The sequence below is a fragment of the Lepidothrix coronata genome, unplaced genomic scaffold, assembly GCF_001604755.1.
Source record: "Lepidothrix coronata isolate B3197 unplaced genomic scaffold, Lepidothrix_coronata-1.0 Scaffold25, whole genome shotgun sequence".
Taxonomy (NCBI): Eukaryota; Metazoa; Chordata; class Aves; order Passeriformes; family Pipridae; genus Lepidothrix; species Lepidothrix coronata.
In genome coordinates this window covers 7,219,401-7,238,848 of record NW_016690205.1, presented here as the reverse complement: position 1 = coordinate 7,238,848, position 19,448 = coordinate 7,219,401, and the positions used below count along the sequence as shown (strand labels likewise).

The 19,448-nt window shown below is 41.0% G+C and overlaps 1 protein-coding gene across 1 annotated transcript; it reads right to left on the bottom strand.

The window, feature by feature from the left end:
- Window positions 1–9,714: 9,714 nt before the first annotated feature.
- On the bottom strand, window positions 9,715–18,004 carry LOC108494484 (opsin-VA-like). The gene is made up of 5 exons (XM_017809118.1): window positions 17,644–18,004; window positions 15,924–16,134; window positions 15,207–15,324; window positions 11,534–11,773; window positions 9,715–10,424 (listed from the first exon to the last, which is right to left on the bottom strand). The coding sequence occupies exons 1-5, from the start codon at window positions 18,002–18,004 to the stop codon at window positions 10,329–10,331; spliced, it is 1,026 nt and encodes a 341-aa protein (XP_017664607.1). The 3' UTR covers window positions 9,715–10,328.
- Between the last annotated feature and the right edge of the window lie 1,444 nt (window positions 18,005–19,448).

Genomic DNA, 19,448 nt, shown 5'->3' with positions numbered 1-19,448 from the left:
TGAGTATAAATTATTTCTTCTGTTTAGTTTGGATGAAAGATAAAGCTACCAGGAAAAGCTGCTGAAAGTACCTCTCGGGTGTTAATTCAGGCCTCAACTACAGTGTCTCCATGTGGATACAGTGACAGATAGTTACAAACAGAGGTTTTAAGGATGTGGTCAAGATAAATCTGAAGGGATGCTTATGTGCTCTGACATACTGACTAGTCTGTGTAAGACCCAAGTCATTCCTCAGGTGATGAGAGAGTGTTTCTCAGCCACTGAGAGCAGAATGTGTGGGATCTTTCATGAACGTGGTAGGTGCCATTTTCAAAACCAGTAGTCACAGTAGCCTTTATTTCAGAAGAGTGGCAACATATTTAATAAATTGCAGTTTTCCAGATGGTTACCTAAGACTTCTGGTACGAGGAATAATTTTAGATCACTTAATCCCATTTTTATAAAAATGCAGTATGAAATATTAGCAATGTTCCCGGTGCATGACATATCAATTATAATATTTCCTGAAATATGAGTCTTGAGACCTGTTATTATGTGTATGTATACTGTTAAATATAGTAAAATAAACATTGTAAACACAGTAGTACAGTATTCTTCCACTGTCAAAAGAGTGTTATAAGTCCTGGGTTCAATACAGTTGAAGGCAACAAAATAAAGACCCCTTTCAGAAGTAAAGACCAATATCTTGGGTCAGGAAGGTACAAGAAATTAAAAGGGCAATAATCTTTGATAAACATAATCCTTAGTGTTTTGTGTCACCATCAGCAATTGAAGATGTCATTAGTAGACATTATATGCATTTGAATAGCTTTGCAAAAATTTCCAAACATAACATCTCCTTCTTTTCACTTGGCTTTTCAGTTTGGTGGCAGTGTCCAAATCTGTGTGAACCACTGAGGGAGATACTTCTTTATGACCGAATGACTCTTGTGATTTATTTTCCCTTTGTTTCATAAAATGCTTCAGCCTGACACATGATGGCAGAAGAGGGTGAAAACTGGCAAGATTAAACAGAGTCAGTTCTGAGCTAGAGCACTGCATCCTTTCTGTGACTGAATGTTCATGACCTGTCCCTTTTCTTGATGGCCTCATACTTGACATTTAGCATTTGAAATTGTCAGGACAAACCAGATGCCCGCAAAGATGTACAGCTTTTCCAGGAACTAGGGCTGCACTAATTAAGAGTTTGTGTTTTACTTTCTGAACAGGCATCTAAAAATCTTTTTTATAATTATCTGGCCTTTTTCATGACTTAATTTGCTTAAAGAACGTTATTGTCACAAGACAAGTTTCTTAGCAAGGCGGGGGTGGTTCAGACTTCTGGTTCTTATGGGCCCACTGTAACCATATTTAACAATTCAACAACTGACATAACAACTTTTCCATGCTACAAGTGCACTGAGATAAGCTACAGATAAGGACACCAAAGTCAACTGAATCAGATTCATTATTATCTAAAATTCTTTTTAACTTGGGGTGGTTTTTTCCTTAATTTTGCACAAGTATGTCAATTGTGAAAGACATCAATACATTGCAGGGAGAGTTGCAGAAAAAACCAACCAAACCAAACGAGATGTGAGTTTTTCAAAACTTCAGCTTGTAGTTTCCCTTGAAAAACCATAAGCTGTACTGATTTCCTTGTGAAAATATTATATATTATGGGTTTTTTATTATCTGACCAGGTACTGGGTGGTAGATCATATTTATATCACAGCAATGGTGTCCACACTGCTATTCTCTGTCTTCTTTTTCTGTTTAATGCCAAGATTTTAAGAGACAAATCAGTGCTCCCAATTTGTTTTGATTAGCACAATGAAGACATGATCACAATCCATCAGTAAGAGAAAAGGGTTTCATACTTTGGACAGGAGTGTTCATTTGGAAAATTGCTGGGGATGGCAGGAGGACAACTTCTTAAGTCCGAAGTGAGCTTGGTGAGAGAACTGAAGTCCAAACTGAGCTTGGTGACAGTGGAATTATAGTCAGAGCTGTAATCTGCAATATCCTGGAAGAGGAGAGGAATGGAGGGGGAGAAGTTTGTGATGAAAACATTTAATCTGCTCAGAGTAGACATCTTGACCTTCATTCTGGTATTAATGAGCTGGTCTGCTGGAGTTCTCAGCATTGCAGGAGCAGCCAGAACAGTCTGTTCTTCTACTGATGTGACAGGTATTTATTAATTACCTGTCAATACACTGGCAGAGAGAAGTAATTAAGATTTTCTGTTGAAAGAAAAGAATGGGTTTCAAAAAATATTTGCAGTTCTGTCATGTCCTCAGAATTTTTCTGAGCTTGTAACTCTTGCAGTGGCTCACAGAATTTCAGCTGAACGAGCACAGAGTGAGCTGCAGCTGAGGTGTGGGGTGGGCACCTGCAGTCAGTGGGTTAGTCCTCACAGGGAGGCAGCAGCTAAATTGCACAGATCACTGAGCATGATCTCGACAAAGTTCCAACCTTGTCACTGTGCATCTGATCCTCTCTGGGCCTTTGTTTTTATTGATAATTAGCCAGTAATCCCATCACTGACATCACAGGGGCCCCTCTCCTGCACTGCTGCTCCAGAGCAAGTAGGAGCTCAGATGCTCAGGGATCAAGATTTGCAGGGGTAGTGTGGGAAACAGACTTGTTCAGCTGAAGCAGTTCATACCCTGGAGACACAGTCAGGGTGCTTTGCCTGTTGTGTGCCTGGTGCAGCAAAATGTGAACAACTTACCCACCTTCTGGGCTTTCATCATATGTGGAACAGGAGCTGTTTGCAGTTTTTAACCTCTAACAGCACAGCTTTAGCTTTTCACTACGTGTGGTCTGTGTGGACATCTGATGGTTGAGAGAGATTTCATCTGTAAGGATTTGTCCCTTGCTGTTCATTCCATGTCAGGCCTGCACATGCAAGTGCTACACACTGTACTTGAAGAAGAAGGGAGGTCGCAGTCCTAGTGACCACCAGAATGGCACAGAGGCAACACTGACACATTTGTAACCAGATATCTCTATCGAGTATTTATACACTGATTGCTTTCCTGACACAAAAGTGAGTGTTAAATTTTCTGGTCCAGGCAGAGACAGGACTTGGGCAGTACTATTCCCATAAGCAAAGGAAATGTTCATTTTGCCCCTCTGCCTTAGTCACATCTGTGCCCTGGAGCAGCATCTATGTTTGTACCAGACTTCTATGCTGGTTTTATAATTTTCATTTTTTTTCTCCTCCAGCAGAGTTCATTGGTGTTTCTCCTGAATGACATTGACTTTTATTCCATCTGAAAATACCTATTTAGCATTTTTTGGTTATTAGTATTGCAAGTACTGACATTAGGAACCGAAGTGATACATATATTGAAATAAATTTGCACTGGAGTTCTACAAGCCTTTCTGCTTCTCCATCAGTGTGATTCAAGGGACATGGCCTACATCTGTACTCAATCAAACAGGGCTGCATTGGCCAATATAATCTAATTGTTTGACATTTTTATAGCAATTCATTGAGACTAAAGAGAGATGACTACATTAATATCATGATGCAGCAAGATAATAGTTGAGCTAAAACCAGTGTGCCAAATTGCTGAAAGGCTCTTAAATTCTCTTACAGATTTTTAAATATTTGTGACAGAGAAAAGGAAAGAGACTTCAATATAAATGTAATAAAGAGAAAGAATAGTACAATCTATAACACAAAGTATTATAATAAAGAACATTATCATAAATTTTCTAGGAATCTTCTCTTCACCAATCATTTATAATTATATTTCTCAATAATTGAGATGAGAATTATTGTTAATGTTCATGACTCTGTTTTCTTGGATAATCATTTTCACTGAGGGCATAATTAAACAGAAGAGGTTTTAGACAATGAATATTCATATTATTCCTCTAGTTATACTGTGAGCAAACTTGTCTGCCCTGGGTATATCTGGAGGAACACTCAGACTGGAATAGTGGTAGAGGAATGTTATGGAGACTCTGAAAACACTTGTCTAAGACCTACTTAGGCTTAGACAAGTCACGTCATCGCACTATCAAAACCTTCTGTCCTTTGCAAGTGCATTTGTTGGAAGAAAACGTCTCCTCTGAGTGATTTTGAAAGCTATTTTTATTTTTTTCCCATGTCAAAATCCACTTAGGTTTTTTTGTTTTGTTTTGTTTTTTTTCTTGAGAATATACAGCTTTGAGAACAGATTTGTTTGTTTTTCCACAAGAAAGCACTGGCACAAGTGTAAATGCAGAGCATCTCTGGTGTACCACTGCAGAAGACTTTGGAGCCTGGACATGGTGATTCCATGCTGAAACATCTGAGGTTTCCAGCATCACAAGGGTCCCAAGATTGCTATTACCTTTTCCATAAGTTCTGGTTTTCACTCAGTGACTCATTTAGCCAGGCTTGAGCATTAGTGCCTTTTTCACCATTATCCCAAAGGAAGAAGCATGACCTCACAACACAATGGTAGCTCTTATGACAAGCATAATTTATATATATATATATATAGATATAGATATATATAAAGCTATTTCCACTACCAACAAGTAAATTGATGGAGGAATGCTGACATTTTTAAGTAAAACCACAGAGCAATTATCCCCCAGTGTCATGGGAGGTTTATAGGAAAGGCAGGTACTTTGTCCAGGTTGTGTCATTAAAATGCAACAAATGTTCCCAAAGCAGAGGAATAGTGCAGTGTTACACTGCTAGTTTTGCAAACTAGAGGCAATGCTTTTTTTTAAAGGAATGTGATTTCTAGATGTATTCTTGGTGGCAAAACAAAAATTCAAGGACACAAGATGCTGTTTATTAGTTCACAATAAGTGTGTACAAATTGATTTTGGCAGCATTCACACCTTTTAGTCATGAAATCTTGAGGTCTTAAAACCATCCATTGCCTAAATTACTTTTTGCAGATGGTAAAATGTTCATGCTCTTACCACATAATGCAAGAGGTGTCTCTTCAGTCACTGTGCACAACTCCCAAGAAAAAAAAGCCCACTCCCCCACCCATTTTTTTGCTTGCAGATCTAAAGATTTTTTTATTGTGTTACATTGAAAGACTTTTAACAATCAACTCCTGGGAACCCTGTAGCACTTCGTGCCCAGGCTGATACTGCTTGGTTGGCCCACTATGACAATGTGTTTACACATTTTAAAATGTACTCTCTGGCCTACAGGCAGAATAGGAAGGTATCCCCCTCCTCCTGAAAAGCATTACTGAAGACATTTTAACATGAAAACATCCCATGATTCTATTATTCCTTGTTTGTATCAAAGATGAGAACCTCTCATAGAGACAGGAACTGTTCCAGACACAGACTGTTAATGCTGGAGAATTGATCAACATTTACAAAAACCCATTTGTTTTTATGTGCAGAAGGTAAATACCTTCTTCAAGAAAATGCCTTTGCCCACAGTTATGGGGGTTCTCATATTAACAAACCAAACAAAATCTTGCCCTTAACAGAAAACACTTCTGTGAGGGCCTGAAAAACATCAGTGTTATGGACAGTGACAAATATTGCTGGAACCTTGTGTTTTATGAGAATGATTTGTTAATTGTTCAATGCAGCTGTTGCTCGATGGAAAGAAAACATTTGTAATGCCTCTGTGGTCCTATTAAGACTAATTAATTCCTTTTCCAAATGAAATCAAGACTAATTAGACTCTAATATTAATTTCCTATTTGTCCTGAGCTGCTAATTTTCATATCACCCTGTTGCAGCCTATATTTGTATATCTGTGCTTGGGGATGTCAGTATTTGTCTGACAGGGTGGCAAGATGATATAAGACAACCATAAACATAATTATTAAAGTTGCCAGAGGGGCTGGTGTGAAAGGAGAATGATTCCAATCTCAACAGTGGCAGTCAGGCCTTGAACTCCATGTGGAACTAGACATGAGCTGGTTCTCCGGAAACCTTCAAGAGAGAGCTTCACACTGGGAACAAAGGTTTAGATGATGAACCCTTGTGTGCCACTGAGGTACTGCTCAAGTGATTTTCAGTATATTTAATTGAATTATGAACTTCTCTGTTGAAATAAGTTATTGATACGTTCATGCTGGCCCCACTGCTCCTGGCAGACTGAAGGAATGCTGCTTATCCCTATTTCTCTCATATGCAGTTTCTCTTCCTTCTCTGCTTCCTTCCCTGGACAATGCAGAGGTGGTTCTCTCTGGGAAGCTGATGAGCTCCCTGCACCCTCCCCAGCCATCACCTTATATCTGACACTCTTCAAAGTCAGTGGCACCATGTTCTCCTTCTATGGCTCAGATTATACTCTCTTCTCTCAGGCTTTCATGTGTTTCACCCTGAGAAATTGCTTCCCAGCAAACATCTATTTACACCTGTAAACCTGGTTGTCCAGATTATGTTTTCCACTTGTTTTTGTGGTACTGCTTATAGCCCTCATCCTAACATCCTGCACTGCATCTCGCACTATTAAACACTGATTTCCTTATGATAATGCTCCTTGGCCAGTCACTCAGGACATGAAACTTCCTCCTTATCTCACCATCCTCTAAAGTTCAATCCACCCTTTCCTGCATAACCTGTGCAAGTGCCTCCACTCCTGTGGATTCCTTCTACTACCCTCACTAACAGCATGCTAATCCAGCTTTCTACTTCTAAGGTATCTCCAGCCTTCCCAGTCCTGTGTTTCAGCCAGTCTCTCTGAATGTTTCACAATGATTTTCAAAGCTGTGTGTCCAGAGCTGTAAGTCTGACCATCTCTTCTGTGATTGGCACTGCTGCTACTATTTCTTCCTCTCACAATCCTGTTTTGTCAAGGGCAAAACTGTCTCCTCTGACATGGGGAACCATCTTCGTTTCACTTTGGCACAAATATTTTGTCCATGTCCAAAATTAATATTATTCCTTCTAATCTCATTTTTTCCTCTGGCCACTACTACTATGTTGCCTTATCTCATGAAACCATACCCTCTGTTTTATTTCAGCCACATACCTTTGATGTCCACAATATCTGTTGCAGTGCATGGAGAAGTTCACAAGCAAGAGTCTCCATATTTTTGTTCTAACTAATCCTCATTTGTTGTTATTCTTGTCACTGAGTGCAAGCGTTACCATCTTTAACACATATTTAATTTGTTTTTTCATAATTATCTACTGTCTTCTTCAGTGCTATTTTGGATATGTATAATGCTTCTCTAAATCTTTGTCTGTGAAGTCTGTGAACACTTTTTGTCTTCTGTATAAATACTGCTGTTACACCTTTAATTAATGGTCTGCATAACAGCAGAACAGTTGAATGCAAACAGTGAGAAAGTGGTTAAAATTCCCTTTAACTAAAAAAACTAACACCTCAATGAAGAATTCTCTGTGAGAAAAGTAGTGCCAGTGCTTTATTGACATCCAGAGAACAGGAACAATTTGAAGCCTCTAATACTGCACAGGAAAATAGTTTTGGGTTTTCTTCCATGTTTTCCTTTTATCTTCCAATTTTAATAACCAGACAGCTCAGAAAATGCTGCTGTTTCTAAATAAGTTTTAAATAAATCTTTTTCTAAAAGTCAGTCCCTGAATGTTATCTCGAAACTATTTCCCATGAAAATAAAGGCATATGACAATTAGTTTTGTCCAGGAAACAAAATCCTGTTAGAACTTTCATCTCTGCAGGAGCCCAGGTGTCTGTGAGGGGAGTGCTGGATGGGCATGGGAGACCCCTGGACCTGAGAGAAAAATCTTGCCTTGTCTTTCTAGCTGTTGCCTATGACCGGGCAAAAGGAAGCAGGGCTTAGAGTCACGACTTTTCGGTTTCTTCTGTACGCTCTCTCCCTCTCAGAATTCCTGGTTTGTTCCTTTTGTGCTGTAGTTCTCCCTTTCCCTTATAAAAAAGCCAAAGCTATTTGTCTGCCCTGTGGGGGAATGTGAGCAGTGCCCTGAGGGTCCTCTATCAATCCCCTGCCCTATAGTGTTTGAGAGCAGTAATTCATGTCTGGTGTCAGTGTCCCCCTGCCCTGCTCGGCAGTGATGTGACCCCCGGCTCACCCTGCACTGGCTGCTGCTGCATTTAATGGGAGGGGACCCACTTGTGTTAGTTGGAGACACTGTCTTTGACTGTCTTTACAAACTGGTGTCCTCAATTAATTTACAGATGCAAAGCAGGTTTTCCTTGGTGAAATGTTCTACAAGTACCACTTCATCCTGAGTGACCCTCACTGAGGATGACACAGCCAGTAATCAGACAGGGAATCTCATGGTAACTCGCTGTTTTCTATGGCTTTCCGTGCATTTTTACATTGTGTTTTTTCACTGCCATTACTTAAGTTTTGTTGCCTTATTTGGTACTACAGAGCTGTACTTTACATATCTTAACCTTCTCAGGAGATAAAGTAATTCTGGTGCTTTTAATTAAACACTAGCACTTCTGCCAATTCTTCATGATTTAATATATCCAATACCATTAACATGTGATTAACCTAGGTCAACATATCCTTGAAAGAGAAAATCTGAGTCTTAAATGCAAGAATTTTTACTTTCAAATCATATCTGACTGTTTTAACAGACTAATGAGCACAAAAAGGTGCATGCAATAACAACTGAATACCTCACCCTTCCTGTCTCACAATATTTCCAAAACATTTAAAAGAGGCATATAGATCTGTTCACTTTTCTGCTCTAGATGCCACAGGATTAATGGTAAAGAATGTGGCTGTCAGAATAAGGATCAACGTTTGGCTTTAAGATTGAGCCCTGCCAAAATGACACTGTAAAAGACAGTCACCTAATGAAATTCTGTGAGATGAAGACCATAGAGTCTTTTGCAGTGAGTTCTCACATGTGCAGGTCGTGATTTTATTTGTGGAGTAACTCACCTCTTTTGGATCTTACCATTCTGAAATCAGGGCATTCGAATCTGAACATTCTTCTACTCAGAACATAGAAAAAGGATCAAATTCAAAATAAATTAGAGTCCAGGAGGAATTAAGAGGAAGATCACAATGTATAAAAATTGCTTATTAAAAATTATGTGTTTAAAATGTTTGTTGTCTGTGTCTTGCAACTAAATTTCTCTAAAAAAGGGAATTGTCAAGTATCTTCACCTCCAGGGTGAAGGGTGCTGAGGGTGAAACAGGCAGAGCTGCCCTCTGGGAGAGGAGGCACAGTGCAGAGATGAGTAAAGGGAACAAGAGCAGGGCCAAAGAAACTGCCCCCACAGAGAGTTAAGGGAAAGCACTACAGAAATACACTTCCTGCAGGGATCACATTTTACCTATAGAGGATCTTTTAACAGAAAGATCTTATTGAATAATTCTTACGTCTTTGATGAAACAAAAAACATCAGCAGTAACCTAAGCAGGTACCTACTGTAACACATTTGTCTTGGATGTCAGGTACACTCTTCCCTGAATAATTCTAATTTTGTTGAAGTAAAACTGAACCATGGATGATTCATTCCATATCCCGTTTCTATTGTAAGGCCTGTACAGCACAGAGTTACTGTAGCTTCTCTATACCACTATGGAGTAACATTTGTTTCAATTGGTATTGTATTTCTCTAGAAATAATGGTTTTCCATACTAAAGTATATAAATATAGTCAGCCATTGCCTTTTCTTCTAAAATGCATTCAATAAAGGTAGATTTTATATAGGATTAAAAATCTGATATGTCAGTTCTTAGCAACATTTCATACAATGATCCCAAAGGCTGTTTAACACAGAAATCTGTCTTTATTACACTGTAGCCTAGTTTGGCTTTGCATGTGCAAGTGACATTCCAATAAAGCCAAGTATATTGCTGCACAGCACTGTGTGAATTAATCTGAGATGGAAAGATGGCAATTTCCATTCTTCTTCACTGTTTACAGAAAGTATACTTATGTTGTACTCCTTGTTTCCAAAAGCAGAGGAGTCAATAATTTGTGCCAGGATCAATAACTCAATTAAAAGGAATTTAAGGACGGGAGAGACAGAGACACAACTGCTCCTCACAGGAGAACAGCAGTGTGGTGCCACTGCCTGCTGTGGACTGGAAAGGGGAACACAGAGGAGGAAGGAGGAAAGGACTCACCTTCTGGCTGGGCATTTGCACCTGCAGAGCCAGGGAGCTCTTACATACACTGAGGAGCTGGAAGAGCTGGAATCTCCGGTGCCCACAGGAGTATCATGTCCCCAGTGACAACACATTTTTATAGTAGATGACTGTAACGCTGAAATACACTGTAGCACTGCATTAACGATCGCATCTCCCACTCTACATGGGACAAATTCTGTTTTCTGAAGATGCCAACTGAGCAAAGGATTGGCAATTTCCATGTTCATCTCCAATTTTCCTTTCAGAAGCAGTGCTACGAACTGCCATGGTGGACATCTCACTGCCTCCTCTGTCCTAGGTTAGCACTGCTCTCTCTGAAGTTGGGTTCGGGTTGGACTCTGCAATTCCTGTGGCATTGCACCTGAACATCTGAATCAGACACTTCCTGAACTAGAAAGGTGAAAAAACAGGAGATCAATCAAAACACATGAGAAATTCTAAAACAGTTCTATAAATCAGTCTGTGTGTTAGCTAAAACTCTTAGAAATTCTCTCATGAATCAGTTGGGAATATAAAGAAATAACCCTGTAAAATATATTTGCCCATGCCACCATGGAGAACTCTAAACCTGAGAACTAATGATGTTCTCAAAAGACCCAAACTATTTCCCTCTTCTGATTGTAACTAACCACACCTAATGGACAGAACTGGTCATTTCTCCAGACTCAAGAGTTGCTTTCATACACTAAATCCCAGAAATTCAAAGGTGGTTTGTCTGTTGTTTGCATCCACACGCAGGGGAAGAGCAGCATCTGCCCCGCACTGGGAGACCAGGGTGCTATCCACAGCATGAGAGACAAGCAATAGCTGTTTAACTGAATAAATAAATGTATTCACTGCTTCTTATTCAGCAGTCACTTAACTATTTTTCTTCTTTTCGCTTACATGCCTATACTCTGCTTGATGGCACCACTCTCAGTAGCTTCATTCCCTGCAGAAATCTGTGCATATTTGTTATCGTGCTTGTTACCACTCTGAGCACACAGCACTCCAGCCCAGCCCCACGGCAGTTCCTTTTCTCTGCATCTGATCCTCTGCCCTCATTCCAGAGAAGAAAGCTCCTGTCCACAGGCACATGCAATGCTTCTACCCCGCTGCACATACAACCACAAATGCAGCATTTCCCTGACACAAATTTCAAGCTTTGAAAACTTCCACCTCGCCTCAAAATCAACTTCTTGGTGTTGCATTCCCAAAGAATTATTGAAATACACTGGGACAGTCTTAGAACAGAATTTTCATACAGAAAACCAACTGATGTTCACTAAGGGCTGATTTTCCTTTATAATATCTAAACCTAATAATTATTAACACTTATATTTTAATAATGCACAGAGGCTTATGCTATCTTACGGTAGGCAGATTATTTTTTTTTGTTCTAAATGCTGGATGTTGTAATGCTTGTTAACTAACACACAGGCAGGCAGAAATAGTTCACTATAAAGCAAGATAAAATAGCAAAATACGAGTGTTAAAGACACTTTGAGAGCATACAGTACCTGTTTGTTCATAAAGACATAAATAATTGGATTATAAACAGTAGCTGTTTTGGAAAAGAAAGCTGGGATTGCTGCCAGACAAGGATCCAGCTCGATGGAGGGGTCAGCAGTGACGAGGATGGAAAAGGCGGCGTACGGCATCCAGCAGATCAGAAAGGCAACGATCATAACAACCACCATTCTGGTCACTTGTCTTTCAGGTCTCCTGGTAGTTCTGAGCCTGCTTTGTGTTTCTGACACCTTTAAAGAAGATATAAAAGATTCTAAAAAACAAAGAACAAGGCCTCCAACAGTGACTTTAGTGAGCAGGGCAGTGACCTGCCATGCTGGGACGACAGACCTGCACTTCCCATATGTGGCAGCACAGGAAGAGGCTGTTACTGACCATAGGGTGTCAAAGTCCCTACTCAGGGACAGGAATTACCCTATACTGGCAGTACTAAACTTTCTTCTGCTTAAGTATCGTTTTATTTTTATTGTCAAAGTGAAAAAGAAGGACATCACGGTGAGTCATGAGCAGATAGTGAGCTGGATTCCAGCACTTTCTAGTCCATGTAGCCTTTGCAGACAAGTAGGTGACTGATATGGGTGTTACAGACAGCACTGCTCAGGCTGTGCAACCCCCTCACCCTGGGGGATGGCCACACCAGGGGAGTCTGTCTGGCTCAGTGGTGCTTTATGGCCTTCACCAGAACAGCCTCTATGATCTAATTACACCAGAATTAAAGGGGGATTGGGGCATTTAGTAGGAATCGCTCTCCCTCTTCCCCTCATTGATCATGCAAGCAGCCTGGGCAGAGATGTTCATACAGTGATTATGTGATGTCAAGTAACATCTTTCTGGGAAACATCTTTGTTTTGTTTCTGATGACTTAGTGAAACAAGGCACTGTTATGTTAGTTTACATGGGAAGTAATCAATGATAACTCTGTATGGATCTAGAAGACACTGATGCCAGGTCTTAAAATAATATGTGCCAATAAAGTAAGATTTTTTGGGCATAATATGGCCTTTTAGCTTCCTGCAGTAATGTTAGATCTCTATGGAGACATTTCCCCTAATAACCATTGAACTGCACTCAGAGAATTCAACATATTTAGTACTTTTAGAGGTATAGAAGCACCTCCTGGGGAGGGGGGTGTCCTCATCTCTGTAGAAAATTGCAATTAATGTGGTTTTTTTATGTTGTTGTTATATAACATATATATAATATACACATATATATTATGTTTAATAATAATGATAATAATAATAATAATAATAATGAATTGTTACAATACGTACAAGTTCTTAGGCATCAGCGAAGGCTGTGTTAGGTATTGAGCAAACCTAAGATATGCCCTGTCACTATATGACATTTCTACAGCATTTTTTCATATATGCTGTACCTACATAGAGAGCAGCCCAGCCTCCCTTTCAGCAGAAGTACAATCATCCTGGGGAAGGAACACAATCTCCCCAATTGCACTTTCAGCTGTTTCATGTTTCTCTGTCAGCCTGGCCTTTTTCTCATCTATGGCTTTTCCTTTCTGTCTAAAAACTGATAAGGAATCACGTACTGGTGCTTTATCTTCCAAACAAAGGCATACTGCCAAAACAACTTACCTCTGTTCTAAACTGTTAATTTGATCTTTTCCTGAAAATTAATTTCTTTCATCAACTTTGCAGTTGCAGTGAAAGCCACTATTGGCTCTGTAAAGCTGGTGTCACCGGGACTGAGAGACTGGCAGACTTCACTAAGAACTGTGCCGCTCAGGACCAAGTCTGCATTGTGCCAACCATGGGACATGGCAGCCAAAATCTGGGAAAGGGGATGGTTGGGAACACCAAGACACCAGTTCTGGTGCCTGGGCCTCTCTCTGTTCACTGTAGTCAGATTTTTGAAAACGAGTTTAGCTGTGAGATATGGCCATATGGTAATTCATTATAGATTTACAGATTATGTTGCAGGTATTGGCTTTTCAGAGCCAAAGGCCGGGATTTGCATAAGCCAGATGGTCACAACTACATCACCTGTGATGTGGCCCCCTGAGGGCACCCTGGTTCCCTGGCTGTGCCATCCACCAGGTCACTGAGCTGCGAGGGAAGCGTGAAACACACAACTTACCCAGAAGTGTGATTTTTTTTAAATAATACTGCTATTCTTTCTGGATAGGAGAATAGAGGAGTGAGAGAGGAGTGAGAAAGACAGCCCAGTGAGATCACACTAGAGTGGCTCCAGGCCATGCTGGCACACACTATGTGGCACTGACCAGCCTTCCAGAAGACATCATGACCTGACTCAAATGGCAAAATGGGCCGTTCATGACGTTTGCTGTGATCGATGGTGCCTCCCTTGCTCCTCATCTCACCTGCTTTGTTTTTCACTTGCAGACTTTTAAGAGGCAGGAAATGGTCCTTTCTGTGCACCTCCTAAAGCATCTGATTAACAGATCAGCCACTGCTCTGGCAGTCCCATGACAGCACTAGATGCAACTGGTCTCACTGTCCTTCACACCCCCTCTGTTGGGGTAATGTCCCAGGCAACCCCATGGGTTCCCCTCCCAGGAACATCCTCCTGGAGGTGGCCCTGTGTCCCCCCTGGGTCCTCAGGGACAGCCCCGTGTCCCCAGCAGGAGTAGGAGCTTGAGGTGGCTGCTCTGGGCTGTCCCTCTTCTCCCACATTGAGCTGGCCCCCTGTGCTCCCCTTTCATCCCATTTCCTCTGCAGGTAGGGCAGGACAGGTGAAATAAAATACTAATAGAAATTCTGGATATTCAGAATAACAGAACCATAGTTTTACAAATTCTCTTAGGAGAGCCTGAGTCCTCAGCAATGATTTTCTTCAGGCATCTCCACATCCTGCTCTTCAGGGCCCCACTCCCTGGCAGGCACCAGCTGTCCCCCCTGCCACCACATCCCCCCTGTTTTGTTTAATTCTGAAATCAACCTCTCCCAGCCATTCAGCCTTCTCTCCCCTGAAAGAATCCGTGAGGAAACCAAGAAAAATCCTTTCAGAAAAATCAAAGTGTCACCCAAAGAAATATTAATATTGTCCTAAAATACTCTCCCAAAATCCAATTCCAGATAGGAATTTTCCTATTCTATTGTCTTCTTTTTCACTTTTTGCAGCTTCTTCTTTGAATCAGGTGAACACAAACATTAAACAAAATTCAAAAGCATTTCTCAAGCCTTTAAAATATTTCTGGACAATCTATTCTTTTATTTACTAAACAGCACTGCATTATTTACAAATGCTACATCTCACTGCATATAATTGTTACAAGCCAGTAGCCAGGACTCTTAAAATTTACAACTGAGTCATTTTAAGCTACATTCTGATTTGTCTGGTTTGAGTCTTAAGAAATGTCACTGAATTGAAGTAAAACTGTGAATAAACCAACACTGGGTAATTCAGTTTCTTTATTTATGAGGCAGACATTCTTTCGTCTGTATGATGTTTGACTAATAGATGACTAATAAGTGATGCAAACTGCACACTTTCAAAAACCACTTCTAACCATGGCATGTATTTCTGTTTGTAGGGATAATTATTTAACAATAACTGAGTGTGTTTGCTGACTGCAACTCCAATCTGCTTATGTCTGACCTTTATAGAAAGTCAAACTTAAAAATTCCAAACATTTGCATACATGAACATTTTAAAAGTTTACTTATAAGTGCTTCTTCTTACCTTTTTTAGCTTCTGCACCAGTTTTCCGTAGGATACCAAAATCACTAATAAAGGCACTATAAAACAGGTGGTGAAGAACACAATAACGTATGCATGGTCAGCATAAGTTCCTGAGTACCTGTATAAAATACAAAATACATTGTGTATGTATTACTAATATGTGGTGTTACTATTTTCTTGAAGTAGTAATTTTGCTCTTCAAAACTGCCTCTAATATTTTTGTCAACTGCTTTTATTCCAAGTGCCCCTTTACAACTCTAGCTGCATCACCAGACGGAGCCCTGGGCCATTTCCCTGCCCCAAGCTAGGACAGGATCCTGTGGCCACAGCTCAGTCCCACAGAACTGTGGGGTCCCTCAGGTGGGAAGGGACATGTAGTCCAATCTCCTGCTCCAAGTGGAGCCAGCTATGGGGTCAGACCAGCTTGCTCAGGGCTTTGTCCAGTCTCCTGAAAAAATCTGTCTCTTTGTCCTCTTTGACTCCTGACAAAAAGCACAAGGTATAGGGTGGTTATTTCCATTAGAGCTGGAAGTTTCTCCCTTCAGAAATTTTTGTTTTAAAAGCCGTTCATGGAAAATTTTTCTCGTTTTTATCACAACTTTCTTTGCATCCGTTTTTTTGCAGAGATGTTTAAACCTTTCCTTTAAATTCCTTCCCCCGAGGCCTCCTCAGCTGCAAGTTTCATTTCTTTACCATACCGTGCGAGAGTGGCCTTACCAGTTAAGCTCACAAGTGGTTCCAATCTTACTGGTGGTGTAACTGCTCCAGACCATTGTTGGTGGAATGGTCCAAATGAAGGAAAAGGCCCACACACAGACAATCCCTAGGGCTGCATGTCTCCCCTCCAGGCGCAGGTTTCCCAAGGGGCGGCAGATCACAATGTACCGTTCGAAGGCCAACAGAGCGAGAGACCAGAGAGCAACAATGCCTGCAACGAGAAAACAGCACCAAAAGTTGAGCAGATTCACTGAAGTCCCAACATCATCCCAAATCACAGAATCACAGCCTTGCTTGGGTAGAAAGGCATCTCTGGGGGGTCACCATCCCCTCTCCCCACTCAAGCATGGTCCATGTACTGGGTGGTGCAGGACCAAGTCCAGCTGGATTCTGAATGTCTTCAGAGATGGAGATTCCACAGCCATTTGGGGCAGCTGGTTTCAGTGTCTGAGCCCCCACCACATTAGACACCTTTTCTATTGACTCAAGTTATGAAAGGATGTGCAACTTATGAGCTTTATTCTAATATTAACAAAGAGCATAAGAATTTCATATTTGTGTAGTTTGTCAGTCTACAGTATAACAGCTACAAAACCAAGCAGCTGATTGGGCCAGTCAAGTGACTATGACTTTCATTTTTCATTTGGTTCTACTCTGAAAAGCTGCAAATTATGTGTACCATCCAAATTAACCAATTAAGATATATGTTCAAAAGGCTATCTTTGCAAAAAATGTCATATTTCAGACTGTCATAAAACTCAAACCTACAGAGAGCTGCCCACAACATCAAATTATCAGTTTATTAGGCACATATCACCTGGTTGGCCACCAAAATCTTGAAATAGTCTCATCTTTCTCCACAGGACATGGCTTACGTGCCACAAACTGATTTGGTAACACTGTCCCTCACTGACATTCCCTCTGTGTAGCTCCAACAGGTGGGGAACAGCTGTGGGGCTCCTTTTCAGGCTGAGGATCAACACTGAGTGGGATTTAGGGCAGTGAGGAGCATTACTGGCTGTCTTTATGCAGCTTCAGAAACAGGGGCAGGAGGCAGGAACGAGTGTCTGTCTCAAGTAAGAAGATGTCCCACTTTAAACTTATTTCCCATTTATTCTGCAGAGCTGTATTTACACAGGGAACTACATGGTGATAACTCTTCCTTTTAGAGCACTTCTAATACTTTTTTGTAGTTAGTGAACAAAGGAGTGAAAAATAAATCACAAAAAGCTGTAGGTGTGCAGAGTGGCTGTTACAAGTGTGTCTCTGCTCCTCAAAACCACTACAGGGTGGGGAACATAAGAGGTTTCTGTGCCCTGAGATTTTCCACAGTTTATGGGCAGCCACTGACACTTTTTGTATCTCTCTTATTCAACCATATATGCACACACCTAAATACAATTATTGAAAATAGTTATGCATAGGGATTTTTTTCCTGAAATTGTTTTACTACAAACCCCACAACACTGTTATTCTATTGGCAAGCTTTTCTGCATTATATGAAACACATTCAATGATCAGTATACATGGGACAGGCCAGGTATATGACAGAGAGAGAGAGAGGTTTTTCACTTGCACATGTGTTCCAGTACAGACTATCTGGGGAAAGCACCACTGAATTCAAAGGCATGCAAAGGCAGTGACTTGGGGAGCTGCAGTAAAATACATCGAAGGAAGTTGGAGGAAAAGAACATACAACTACAAACACAACCAAGCTTACCAAAAAATGTGACAGCAAATCCTTCCAGTACACAAGCCCAGTATCCCATATAAAAATAACCTTTTAGATTTGTTAGAAAGCTGATGGTGCCACCAGTCAATGAGACCAGGAAATCAGCCACAGACAAATTGACTACAACATAATTGACAGGTTGTCTCAATTGCTTGAACTTAAAAGTTACCAGGATTACAGCCAGGTTCTCAGCAAGCGACAGGGAGGTCACCACCAACATTACTGCTGCCAGAAGCCTGAAGTGCCAGGGCTGGATGGAGTCCAAGGGATGACGGAAGGGATCCCAGCTGGCAGGACCAGAGGAACTGGGCAAGAGCGACTCATTTTCAAATGCTCTAAATGCATCCATTTTTTCTCTCAGTAGCAAAAATAATATTATATTATAATGTATTATATGTAAATAACATTCAGGATTAAAAGGAGAAGTTTGCTGTGTCCAACAGAAGTGTGAGCAAACTCTCCCTGCTTCTGCTTTCCAGCAATAGTCCAGGAAAAAAAGTTTCCGTTGGAAGAAAGTTTAGTGCTGCAGGGTGAATGCGGGAACTGGGATTAGCAAGAATATTTCTTAGAGCAACTTCTGCCCCTCTTTGCCCATCGTCTCCTCTCCTGCCTCCTCCCACTGCGGCTGTGCCTTTATGTGTGGCAGAACCCAGCTGTGGAAGCTGCAGGTTCCTCCTCCTGCAGGACCAGCAGTGCTGAAATACCCTCAGCTCAGCTCTGCTCCGCCCCGTGGGGGAAATGCAGTGTTTGCTTGGCAGCCTCTGACACCTTCAGCACCGTAAAAATGCAGCTTTTTTTTTTGGTCAGTACGAGGGTGGAGCGACCTCCCCACACCCAGCGACAGTGGGAGGCAAGGGGGAGGCTCCCGCCTGAATGGTTTTCTTGAGAGAGGGCAGCCCTGGAGAGATGAACGCTGCAAACCAAAGTACAGAACCCTGCCCGCAGCTCAGGCTCGCTTAGAGCTCCCAAATGAGTGTTCTCTGTTATTCTGTGGAACTTCAGCTTCTATCAAGACCTTACTGACGTCTTTCCTGATGAAGGCATAAGGATTATAATTGCAGTTTTGGTACTAAAAACTCAAAGAAGCACAGTAACACTTTAAAGATAGAGTTGGTAACTATGTTAAAAGAAATACAGCTTGACAACTGACACCAGGAAAATTAAGACATATATTTCTGACAAAAATGACTGGATATATCTGAACTCTAACATAATCACCAACAGTCAGGGTTACTTGTGTCCAGTTCCCAAGATAGGTAGCGCAGTCTCTGCACTCTCATGAGGCATAACACTGTGACAGATATTCCACTATATTTGATAATGACATTCCAATTGTTTATCTCTAAAAGGGATGTAAGAACCTATTTTACTACAGGAGTTTTAAAAACATATATTAAGGCCACATTTTGTTCTGCTTTCATAAGGGAGAAGCCGAAGAGAATGCACAAGCATTTATTTTAAAATAGAAAATAAACAGAAATTATGGTGGTTTATGCCCAGAGACTATTACAGATTACATTACAAATCCAGAAACTATAACTCTCAGATCATATAAACAAATATGCTTTTGCTGAGTCCAATTAATCATTGAGACACAAAAGGGCTGAGGCTGGCAGGGAACTCAGGAGAGCTCCAGTCCAGGCCCTTGCACAGTGCAGGGGCAGCCACAGCAGGTTCTCTGGTATCGTTTCCAGTCAGGTTTTGAACGGATGGCAACTTCACAACCTCCCAGGACAACCCATTTTTTGTGTGCTGGACATCCCTGGCTGTAAAGGTTATTCTTATTTTATTTT

What these genes read in the sequence shown, in the direction of transcription:
- LOC108494484 (XM_017809118.1), bottom strand. Translation starts at nt 18,004, where the DNA reads ATGGATGCATTTAGAGCATTTGAAAATGAGTCGCTCTTGCCCAGTTCC. An exon ending in ACCACTTGTGAGCTTAACTG is followed by an intron (nt 15,325 to 15,923) that starts GTAAGGCCACTC and finishes TATTTTATACAG; the next exon opens with GTACTCAGGAACTTATGCTG. An exon ending in TGGTGCAGAAGCTAAAAAAG is followed by an intron (nt 11,774 to 15,206) that starts GTAAGAAGAAGC and finishes TCTTCTTTAAAG; the next exon opens with GTGTCAGAAACACAAAGCAG.